General features: G+C 42.9%; 1 protein-coding gene across 5 annotated transcripts in view; it reads right to left on the minus strand.

The window, feature by feature from the left end:
* ITPR2 (inositol 1,4,5-trisphosphate receptor type 2) overlaps positions 1 to 12,018 on the minus strand; it is a 244,723-nt gene that overhangs the window by 36,191 nt on the left and 196,514 nt on the right. For all 5 annotated transcript variants that reach the window (XM_077178364.1, XM_054631153.2, XM_077178365.1 and 2 more), the window contains 5 exons: positions 10,203 to 10,310; positions 8,487 to 8,679; positions 5,363 to 5,488; positions 1,999 to 2,174; positions 524 to 688 (listed from right to left, as the gene is read on the minus strand). In XM_077178364.1, the coding sequence (XP_077034479.1) occupies positions 524 to 688; positions 1,999 to 2,174; positions 5,363 to 5,488; positions 8,487 to 8,679; positions 10,203 to 10,310 (768 nt within the window). The remainder of the gene's footprint in view (positions 1 to 523; positions 689 to 1,998; positions 2,175 to 5,362; positions 5,489 to 8,486; positions 8,680 to 10,202; positions 10,311 to 12,018) is intronic.

Consider the following 12,018-nt stretch of genomic DNA (forward strand, 5'->3'; position numbering starts at 1 on the left):
CTGCACCTGTACCACATTATTAAAAGGCATTCCATCTGGATAATGGCAACAAAAGAAAATGAAGTGGGATACATTTCAAGTGATGAATCTTCCTGCTATACCAAAGGCATGCCATCCCCATTTCCCAAGAAATTTGTTAAAATATACTGGGGATGAGGAATGGGATCCTTTGGTACAGGTATGATGCACCCACGCCTGGACAAGTGCTCCTGAAATGTTAGGACTGACAGAAGGCACAGGAACGTTGGACACAGAATATGGAGAAAGCTGAGAAAAAGGAGTGGGCTGGGTGATGATTGTCTGAGAAGAATGGAGCAAACTTTCAGCTCTAAAACAGATAAAATAAGTCCTAACAGAAACAGGTTCTAATAAAAACAGCAGCTCCTAAGGGGCAGCAACACAACGGCATGCTAAAAATACACATGATTTGGCTTGATTGTCAGGAAGAAATTGAAGACAGCTGCAGGGTAACGGTATTTTCTATTTTTGCAAAGTTTTCCCCTCCACAGCAGCACGTACTTACCAGGAAGCTGTAGAAGAACTCGTGCACGCAGAGGCCCAGCATGCAGACCAGGACATAAGCCACGTGGTAGAGAAAAGCCATGTCCATGATGACCGCTCTGTAGCCACGGGTGAAGGTCCCACGGTTCCCAACAAAGCTCACCAGGAACACGATTTTGTTACAGAGCTGTGGGGGGGAACAAAGGCTAGGTTTATGCCTCAGAAAAATCCTGCTATTTATTGTTTGGGTTGCTGTCTAGATAGGTTGGTTTGACTAAATGCACAATCTTTAGATAGCTGGAGTGAAGTGAGGGAAATCCAGCTCTGACAGCGTGCAGGGAATGAGCCCGTGAGGGTGAGTGGAAGTACATCACCTCTCCAACAGTGCACTGTGCCTCATCACATTGTGATTTATTCCTATAACATTAGTGAATAGGTGGGCAGGGTTAATGTCACAAGGCATTAAAATCCAGCTGGGGAGTGAACTCCCAATAATGTTGAGTTTAGACCCGAAACTATGTAAGAGCAGCTAGGTATGTTACTACATGAGAACAATAGTAACACAACAGAAAGCGTGTGTGTGGGGGTGTGTGACATCTATTTCCTTCAGATCATGTTCTTCAATTTAAAATATCTAAAAAAACCCCTCAGAACTGAGGACATTTTTGAAGTATAGCATTTAAACAACAGCATAGATTCTCCATGGCTCCCAAGCTTTGCCTGCACATGAGCAGCAGCGCAGCAGTGAACAGGAAAGGGTCTCACCTCATCTCTCTGGCAGTCCAGGACAAGGAATGAGGACTCAACACGACTCCTTTGCTACCAAATTTGACATGGGCAAGTGCTGCTTACTTGCCTTTATCTTTGACTATATGTCTGGGTATTTTTCAGTATGTGAAATTCTCACATACAGAACTGGTGGCAAACAGCCCAATACTTCGTGCTGGGGTGAATTAGAGCTGTAGCAGTCAGGCAGAAATTTAAATAGATGACTTGTGAGCACGACTGTGTGTCTTACCAAGCTCAGTAAGCATGCAGACTTATTCATGGCTAAGTTAAGAGATCTGGCAAAGGGCTGAGAGAATTTTTAATTTTGAAAACTCTTTTCTTCCTGAAAATATATTTAAGGTCTCAGAAACATTTCACATATTTGTGTCAATAATGCTGAGAGTATTGGTAGAGCAAACTATTCTTTTAACTTGAGAAACTGTAGATTTTATTGCCCTTATGCAGCAATATTTCTTTAAATTTCACGTTGTTTTTGTTTTTAAAATATTTGCATATGCACAAAACTAAACCAACTTTTTTCTTAGTTTCCCACTTCGCTGACACTGCTGTTCCAGGATGACTGGAAATTATTTATTTTTTTGGCTTAAACAATGAACCAGAAAAATAAGTTTTTGCACAGCTCTAATCAAATGAGATTTTTATGTAGGAGAGCCTTAATATCTTTCCTTCTGCTGAAAAGGAAATTCTGGTTGCTTTTGAAGTACTTACATTAGCAGCACCAAGGAGTATCAAGGTAGGACCGAGCCCTATAGTATATATAGACCTGAGAATAACAGACACCAAAAAGGGTCGAATGCCTACAGGCTTGGAGATGAAAAACAGCATTGCTGTGCAAAACGCCACTGCTATCCAGAGGAGCACGGAAAACAACGGTGAGAGCGTGCCTGTGCAGAGGAGAAAGGGAGATTTGAGAAAGGCATCTTTGGAGACTCCATTTTTCACCAAGAAACGGATCCAAAAGATCAATTCCTTTGCCAGCAGAGCTAACAAAAGCGTGATTCATGCATCACAACTGCTGACCACGGCTTGTCCTAATTGCAGCAGGAGCTATTATTCTCAGAGTATTGTTGCTTTTCGCACAGGTAATAATACGAGCAGCTAATGAAATTTCCATTAAAATCCAGGGAGTGCTTAGAGATGGAACAGTTTACCCTTCTCCTGGAGCAAGCCACTAATCAGCTCCCTTCTGCAGGGATCATTAGGGCCCCTCCGGTCTGATTCCATGATTGCTCAGCTACAGAAATAGCCGGTCCTGGGGGCAGCACAGCAAGTGGCAGCGCGCTGCAGTGCCACGTTTCCAGCCGCGGCTCCCGAAAAAGCAGCGACCTCCCGAAGGGCCGCGGCTGTTCCGCGGGAGCCTCCGCCTCTGCAGGGCAGCGGAGCGCCGGGCACGGCGGGATGGGCCCGGGCAGGGCCGGGCACGGCGGGATGGGCCCGGGCACGGCGGGATGGGCCCGGGCAGGGCCGGGCACGGCGGGATGGGCCCGGGCACGGCGGGATGGGCACGGGCAGGGCCGGGCACGGCGGGATGGGCCCGGGCACGGCGGGATGGGCCCGGGCAGGGCCCGCAGCGCTCAGCCCGCGCTCGGCTCCGGGCACGCAGCGGGGTCCGGCTCCTGCCCCCTGCACTGCCAGTCCCTGCTGCTCTGCAAGATGCTGGCTCCAGGCACTCCCCGAGCTTTGAGCGATGCCCCTGTTTTCCCTCTCCCCTCTGCTTAAAGCTCTGGAAACACACCATGCTGCTGGAATATAAAAAGCACATTCAGATCTCAGGGCACTGTCACACTTGTACACTGACTTCTATTGTTATGGGATGAACTGAGAGGTCAGTGACGGGGGAGAAGGGAATAGAAAATTTAGCTAGACTCACAATAGGAATCTCTTTGGCAACAGATACACAGCTGAGCAGCATCACTGGGATTAGAAAACAATGAGACGAGGCCCTAGCCTTAACATTGAGATGGCATCCGAACTTTTCCAAAGTTCAGGAGTGTTTCTATCCCTGGGAGGTTCAAGGTCAGCTCTATCAGAGAACTTCTTTGCCAACAAGATTTGGAAACTTTTAATGGATCCTAAAAAAAATTACTTTCAAGCCCATCTGAAAGACAAGGCCAAAGTTCTCTGTGGTTCTTTCACAAACCAGTTTTCCTTCTTCCCTACTGCAGGTCCAGCAATTTCACATTTCAGGACCCACACCAGCACCATGTGCAGACAGGCACCCACTCCTTGCAGAGGCAAGGAGTCTTCACAGAATCATGGTTTGGGTTGGAAGGGACCTTAGAGATCATCAATTTCCATTCTCCCTGCCAGGGACAGGGACACCTTCCACTATCCCAGGTTGCTCCAAGCCCCATCCAACCTGGTCTTGGACACTGCCAGGGATGGGGCAGCCACAGCTTCTCTGGGCAACCTGTGCCAGTGCCTCAGAACCCTCACAGGGAAGAATTTTTTTCTAATATCTAAACTAAACCTGCTCTCTGTCAGCTTGACACCATTCTCCCTTGTCCTGTCACCATGTGCTCTTGTCTCCTTTCTTTCTTTTAGGCTCCCTTCAGGAGCAGCCTTCAGCTGGAGCAGATTTGCCTATGTCCTATTACATAAGAACTGCAAGTACCTACTAAAAGGCAGCATTTTGGGATGATTAGATCAGCCCAGGCACCTCAGACAGGTGAATAGAGGTGGATTTACACAGCGTGAAGGGGAAAAATGGGAGACAAATTCCAGCTGCTGGATGAAGCTTTGGTGGAGAGGGAGGCTGGAAGTAAGGAACTGCCTCATGACCTGCTAATCTGATTTGGCCACACCTATTCCTTATTGCTCAGGAGTCACTTTGGCTTTACAAGCACCAGGAGCTGGAATCCTGAAATGAGCTGTCACTGGATTACTGGGGCCACTTAAACTAATGCCATATAAATCTGCAGTTCAGAATAAGTATTAATACCTACTGATTGCAGACTAGAGGATTTCCACGAGTATAGATTAGCTAAAATTTAGTAGCTTAAAAGGTTTATTTTTAACCCTTTATTTCTCCTCTCATCCTCCATGGGCTCTAACGTGCTCTGAGTGACTCCCCAGTTTACAAAGCACAAGATGCTTCCCTTCTCCAGGGCACAGCCCTGCAAACTCTGCCTCACTCCCCGAGGCTGTGGAGCTGCCTGAGCTGTGACCTGCAGAGACCACCCTGTGGGCTGCCAGGGCAGCGTGGTCCCCGTGCCAATATATTTTAATCTGCTGCCTTTCTGTTCCACCAGCCAGCAGGAATGTTTGCTGGTGCCAGCTGTGGTGTTTGTGAAAAGCACATGTATCTACTAGAAGCTGGACTGCTTCCACCAGCCCAGTTCACATGCCATCAGACAGAGGTGACTTTCAGTCACATTACTGACTGGCCACAAATCAAAGGCCCAGAGGTGAATGGCTCTGCTCCCATTACCAGTATTCTAAAGTATTTAGTGTCTTTTATCCCAATTAAGCTTGTTTGGGCTTCAAAGAGGCCTCCTGCTAGTCTGCTGCATTTATAGCAAATAAAAAACTTCATTAAATATTTCCTGTGACATGGGATGAAGCAGAGACAGAATCATAAGTTTTAAGAGTATTTTTACATAATGCATTTCTCCTCTGCAGAAGTTATGCCCTTTTATCCCAATAAACAATACAGTCAAAAGCCAACAAGCTTGTTTTCAAATAATTCTCTTCCATATGTTTTCAAGACTGCAAGTCATTCAATTTGGTCAGCCTTAAGGAATCTCTATCCCTCTGCTGCCAGGGAATCCTCCTTCAGTTCAGAAGCTGCAGCTAAATGTGTGCAGTAGGACACTGCAATATGGCAATATAAAAAAATTAGCTGAGATCATCTAGATAATCTCCAGCTTATGCTTTGTCCATTCTGCTCTGCATTGTGTGGGCCACGTGACACACAGATCAACCACCACATTTCAGACAACATCTGGCACCTACTTAGGAGACACTAAATGGCTTCCAGATATGACTGCACCTGAAAATGCAGCTTTATTTGTTACCTTAGAAATGAAAGCATCTAAAATTAGAACAAAAAATAAAACCAAACTCTACTTGCCTTCATCTCCATCGTCTCCAAAAGGGTAGAACAGAGCAACTGCTAAATTGATGAATACAGCAAGGTTGAAGGAAATGCTTCCCCAGAGAGAGATGTGTCTGGAGAACCAAAAGAGGGCTGGATTATCTAGAAAGGGAGAAAAGCAGCAATCAGTAACCTGAAAGCAAGCAGAAACTCAATCACCAATGGCCCCAAGGGAATGAAATACAGATTAATGTAGAAAATATGCAGATCTTTAAAATAAACTAAAATAGACAAATATTAAACATAGGTTTGCCATAAAACAAAGTTTCAAGCAGAGCTTTTAATCCAAAGATCACAGTACAGTTTATATATACTGGAGTTTTGCCTCTGGTAAGATTTTAGGCCTGGATATTTAGCAAGGGAGTCTTTTCAGCTGCATCTGAATCTGCAGCTTCTGTGCATGGGGACATAAAACCAAGCAAACAAATAGATTTTAGCACTCTGAATGCCAGTCAACCAGAACACCCAGAATGTATCATCCAGATGACCTATTTGGACCAAGTACACCAATGACATAGGCAAAGAACCATGGAATAGGCACGGTTTCAGAACTGCAGCGTTTTCCCCACCTCTGTCAAACTAAAAGCATTTTGATCGCTTGGGAAGCAGGCAAAATTTGGTCTGCCTGGGTTTTGTTTCTAGAAAAGCTGACTATTTCCTGTGTGATGCTCAGAAGCCCATGGTCACCTGCTGACAAACAGCTCTGTACTCCTGCTTAAAAGGACTCAAACAAGCCATGATCTCCGTATGTGAAGTGTTGTACAAACACACAGAAATAGTTGTTATATCCCAAAGATCCTACAGCCTCGCTAGAAAAGACTAAAAACACCGTTCAATTTGGGTCCAGAGCCATATACATGGTTCAGCAAGAAGGTCAGGAACAAGATCAGAGTGTGCTAAAACTCAGGCAAGCACTTAATATATATTAACGCACTAAAATACATTTAAATGAACATTTGAAACAAGATCCTATGTGCAATAGTGTAGAAACATCTCTGGTCAGAGAGGTTTCACACATGATACATCCCTATTGACTAGATTTTAGAGTACTGAGAACTTCCTACAAGTACGCAGAGCACCCAGTGAAGTTTTTAGAAACAGCAGATTCCCTCAAGTGCATATGGCTGCCTCAGGCTTTATAGTCTTTAATAGCAATTAGGTAAATATTCAGATTTCACTGTGATAACCTTGTGCTGCTGACTGCTGAGATTTAAGCATTTGGAGCCACTGCAAAAATGGCTCCTGTCAATTTAAGCAGCACAGACTTCATGCTAACAGACACTTGGCTAAAGAATGAACCCACCTTCAACCTGAATTATCTTTTCAAATAATAAAAAAACCCCAACATGGAGACTTGTGAGTTATTCCACTGATGAAGGGAATTGAGACATTTCTGCTCTGAATAAAAATCAACCCATTTTATTTGTTCATAGCATTAGGCAGGTCTGGTCTATCTAATTGTTGGGTTGGCTCTTTTATTTGTGTTTCTAATGCAAAACCCCCAGATACGATTTTTTTTACTGAAGTAATTTTTCTACAATACAATGACTTTTAATTCCCAAATATTCTGCAGATTCTGGAATCATGTATTTTTCAACTTCTATTCTGGTCAGTTTGTCACTAGTACATTTTTAGGGTGCAACCAAGAGAAGCAGATTTGGGTTGATGGGGTTTACGCTGAAGACTTGCTGCTGCTGAAAATTAAAGCCTGAGAACTGACATATAAGAAATTGCAATAGCATCCATGTGTCCATCACATTCAGGATGCTCCCATATTGCTCGTACTATCCTGCTGCTCTAGACCCTATTCCTTCCTTCCTTCCTGATCAGTTGCTGTGAGCAGATGATGTGTGACACTGCAAGAGCATTTGCATTTTAGCAGTGAATGAAGGGATCACTTTAAGCCATTTTTATGTATGTTCAGCACGGAAAAGAGAAGGCTTTGGGGTGACCTCATTGCAGCATTCCAGTGCCTGAAGGGAGTCTTCAGGGAAGATGGAGAGAGACTCTTTAGAAGGGCCTGGAGTGACAGGACAAGGGGGAATGGCTTCAAACTAAGGATAGGTTTAGATTGGATATTAGTAAGAAATTGTTCCCTGTGAGGGTGCTGAGGCAACACTGGCACAATTTGCCCAGAGAAGCTGTGGCTGCCTGTCCCTGGCAGTGTCCAAGGCCAGGCTGGATGGGGCTTGGAGCAACATGAGATAGTGGAAGATGTCCCTGCCCATGGCAGGGGGGTGGAACTGTGTGATCTTTAAGGTCCCTCCCAACCCAAACCATTCTGTGATTCTATGATATATAAAATACAACCTTCTGCTCCAAAAGCCAAGGGCAGAGTTGACAGTGGCTGAGCTGGCAGGAGCCTCCTGATGCAGGCACACTGGCAATAGCCCCGTTCCTGCCAAGGGCCAGCAGCTGTACTGCCCACCAGGGAGCTAAAGCCATTCAGGGTACCTGGTGGGGCTTCCCTGCCCCTCCTCTTGGTGGCCCTACTTTGACCTCTCCCCCATGATGTTGACCAAGCAGCTCAAGGCCACACACGTGCCTCCCCAGTACCATGGGCCATGCACCAGTATGGGCAAACTGGGACACCCTGCAGCCCAGTCATGCCAGGCTGATGTGGACTGGCAGAGGGGGACTGACTCCGTGGGAGCTGGGCAGATTTAAAGCAGCTGAGGTTCTGGTGAGAGACATTTTTAAGTGAGTGACATTTATGAGTCTTTTAATGGCCTTTCAGGAATCTGCAAACCTCAAATATGCAACTACACATGTTTTTGTTAAATATTAGGGGCCTTGGTTTAATTAGGTGCAACACTATCAAGACTAGTAGAACTACACCCAGTTCTTCCATCCCTCAGTTTAACTTTTGGAGTCCAAAACATCATCTTGAACACATTAATAACTGCTCCATATTACACTTTTTTAATGGTGGCATGCAAGTGTCTCAGCAGACCTACACTCTCAAGCCCAGAACAGTTTTGCCTGTTGTAGTGTCAGACTGAACAGAGAACAGTATATCATTAAAATGCAAGTATTTGAAGGTTTAAAAGCAAGGTTTTAGCATAATGAAGCTAATTTTTTTTCAAATTACAGTACTTACTTCTAATTTTCTTTTGCCATTTCATCTCGTTGTACAGATCCTCAGTCTGCTGGAAAAAGTCATTGACTTTGCTCCCTTGTTCATCTCTCTCTGTTGTATTGAACACCCGACTTTTGGATTCCCGAGTGAGGAATTCACAAATATTGGGGACAGGAAAGACAATCTTTTCCATTGTTCTATCATGGCGAACAATCTATAAATAAAATGCACATTTTTGCCACAGTCAGTGACTATCCAATCATTTTGTCATGTCTTTTCTTGTTCACAGCTCCCCTTTTATTTACAAATGAATGCATTAATTATTCGAACATTACAATAAAGTTGGACCTATCAATCCCAAAACAGAGTAAAGCTGTTTTTATTTTCAAAAGCCTGCCTGAATAAGGTGGCAAATATAAGTCTCAAGAAAAACCTAGGTTCAGGCTTTGCCAAATATAAAAAATGTTGTAATTCAGAATGCTTCAATTTGTCAGCAAATTGAAACAAATCTGAGCCAGTAAAAAGTGAAGAATTTCAGGGGCTTTCTGCTCTGATTACAAAATGCTTTTCTCATCTTGAATCTATTTCTGTGATGGGATAAATTGTAAAGGTGAACATGCAAAAATGAACAGGCAGCACCCATATCTTGTCAGTCTTTATCTTTTTACTTGACAAAACCCAAGGTTTTGAATTGTTTGCATTTCAGCACCGACCAAGCTACTGGTGAGTGAGCTAGATTTTATTTCATCTCACCACACTGTCATCAAAATTGCTTCCCCATTCTGATCGTTGACTCTGCATTACTAAAAATACAGAAATGGGTAGAAAACCCTTTTAGACTCCTACAACCATGCCTCTGTGCAGCCACTGGTGAAAATAAAAAAACACCACTATTTGAATTTCAAAACAAACAAATGAGATACATTAATATAGGGGAGATAATATCTGAAACATCAAACAGGTCTAGGACCGCTTTCCAAGACAAGCAGTTATCTATTTTGTATAGCAGTAATGCTGGTTTGAGTTTCACTTTTCTAGAAGAAGCTATTGGCCACATAAAAGTTGACCACAGTGCTTGTTTAATGCCTAAATTTACAAGCTACCCAGATAAACTGGCTGATAATTGCTAAGAGAGATCTCAGCAGCAGCCAAAGTATTAAAATACATTAAGAGAAGCACTGAGCTGCCCTCTGGACAACCAAGGCCATGGATCTTCCACCTATCCTGTGGTGGGATACGTCTGTGGACCTCTATCTAAGTCCAACCCATGGCAGGTGTAAAGTTTAAGATAGAGAACAGAACTGCTGAACCAGGCCAAGCCTTGGTATTTTAAAAAAAAAGCCATATTGAATGTCTACACCACTTCAAAACCTCTTTGTACTCCAGCCAGAGTTTTAATCTGACCAGTCAGAATCAGTGGCTTTGAAACTCATGATTATTTATTTGAGTGATGTACTGTACAGGACAATTCTTGACTTCACGACACAGCTCCTGTACACAGTCATTATTTCCCTAACAAAACATGTTTGGTAACACACAGGAAACCTACTGTGAAATGATGGTTTGCAGCCACTTCTAATACAGGTGCATTCCTTTATCTTCCACAGCCAAAAGCATATTATTCAACCTTCTCCTCAAAAATAACCCACACCGTTTGGAAGCTTAAAAAGAGGAGATACACCCCACATAAGATGCAGACTTGTCTCACAGTCCATCTTCTGGAGAGCAATCCTTTACCTCTATCTGTGCCGTATGTTTGGCATAAAACCTCAAGGCTTCATCTCCTTCATCTGGATCTGACCCTGGCTTCAGCATCTGTTGCAATGTTTTATTGTGACAAGCCAACTAGAAAAAGAAGAAAAATCTGATTTATGTCCTGCTATGTTTTCAGCTTTATCATCTCCACTTAACTAACACAAATCCTCCTTCCCCCCATTCCCATATACTTACATGCTCAACCCAGTGGGGCTCTTTCCACAGATAACAACAAAAATGTAATTACTCGAGAACAATAGAAATAATTTAGTCTTAAGAAGTCAGCAGAAAGTCCTCAGTTGAGATTTATGAAAGGCAGCTTAGTCTGCAGCCTGGATGGTTTTTGGAAGGCTTTTGACAAATGCCAAAAAATTAGACTGAATGGTTCTTTTCACTGGGGTTTGGACATAAAATTAGCATACCTCTGAATACTAAATTACATTTACAATTAATTTTTCTCAGTGACTTCAAATGGCTAAACTAGGTTGTAGGTTGGTATTCCAGGGCTGTAACTATTTCTGAGGGAGCTGGACTGTAGCGCCAGGCAAATATATCCTTAACTGTACAGTTTACATATACAGCAAATAGATACATACACACATACACACAAATATATATCTTCTATAAACTTTTACAAATTATACACTTCACATGATTGATAAAACACATCTGCAATATGTTGAGTAGTAGATGTTTTAAATGCTCCATTGCTGTACAAAGTTTAAAAAGAAAGGTGTTGGCAAATGCATTCATGATGTCCGGTAGATGAGTGAGAAAGAAAGACCTAATTATGAGACATAAGGAAATTACTAAAAATTCAATTTTCCCTACATCATAGCAAGTACATTCCATCCAGAATAGCTGAGGCGTTTCACCTGTTTTAAGATGGGAAAAACTGCAGCAGGAAAGAGAGAAAAAGCCACCTCAGAGATGTGATCCAGGGCTGAAGCATCACAGCTGACATTACCACAACAGACCATTAGAAATGAGGCAGGCACACACTCAAAATGACCATAGGAACCGGGGCTTTGAAGTGATGATCACCACAGGTGGGCTGGGATTGTGCTACATGAAATAGCACAGCCTGCTGAGGAATTATAAAATAATTGCACAGCTACAAAAAGCCTGACAGGAATTAAGTTTGAAAGTAACAATGGATCCAAACAGATACTGTAATAATCTAACCAGCACATGATCTCTCTCATCTGAAATTTGCATGTCTCATTATCTCCGTTTTTTTGGGGTTTTTTGTTTGTTTTTTTTTTTTTAACAAAAAGGCAGGAGAGAGGTGCATATAAATTTTAGTCCATTTATTTAAGTTCCCTAGAATCTACTGATCAAAATAAATTTTCTTCTGGATCTCAATACAAATTTATTAAATAAAGATGAATAAAAAATGGAATGTGCAAAAGTAAGAGAATATCAGAAAGAGATATTCAGGAAGAATAAATGTGCTTCCAGTAACTTCCTTGCGGACAGAAGTCTGTTTGGTCCTGACAGCACAGCCCAAGCCAATGTGGCACAACATCAGCATTTTATAAGTGTCATGAGCAGATATTCAGGGAGACCAGCAAAGAAATGACATGGGGGTTAACTGCAGAGGAATATTCCTTCCATCAGTAGTAGATTTCTGTCTTGAAGAGTTACTTTTTTACTCTATTTAGCAAATGCATGGATAGTATCATTACATACATCAATGTCTTTACCTAAACTTCCACTTATTTTTGAGACTAAAAAGGTTCTTTAAGACTATTTGACAAGTTGTTCCCCCTCACACAAGCCAAATAATCTGATCCAA

The sequence above is a fragment of the Agelaius phoeniceus genome, chromosome 5 (assembly GCF_051311805.1).
Source record: "Agelaius phoeniceus isolate bAgePho1 chromosome 5, bAgePho1.hap1, whole genome shotgun sequence".
Classification (NCBI taxonomy): domain Eukaryota; kingdom Metazoa; phylum Chordata; class Aves; order Passeriformes; family Icteridae; genus Agelaius; species Agelaius phoeniceus.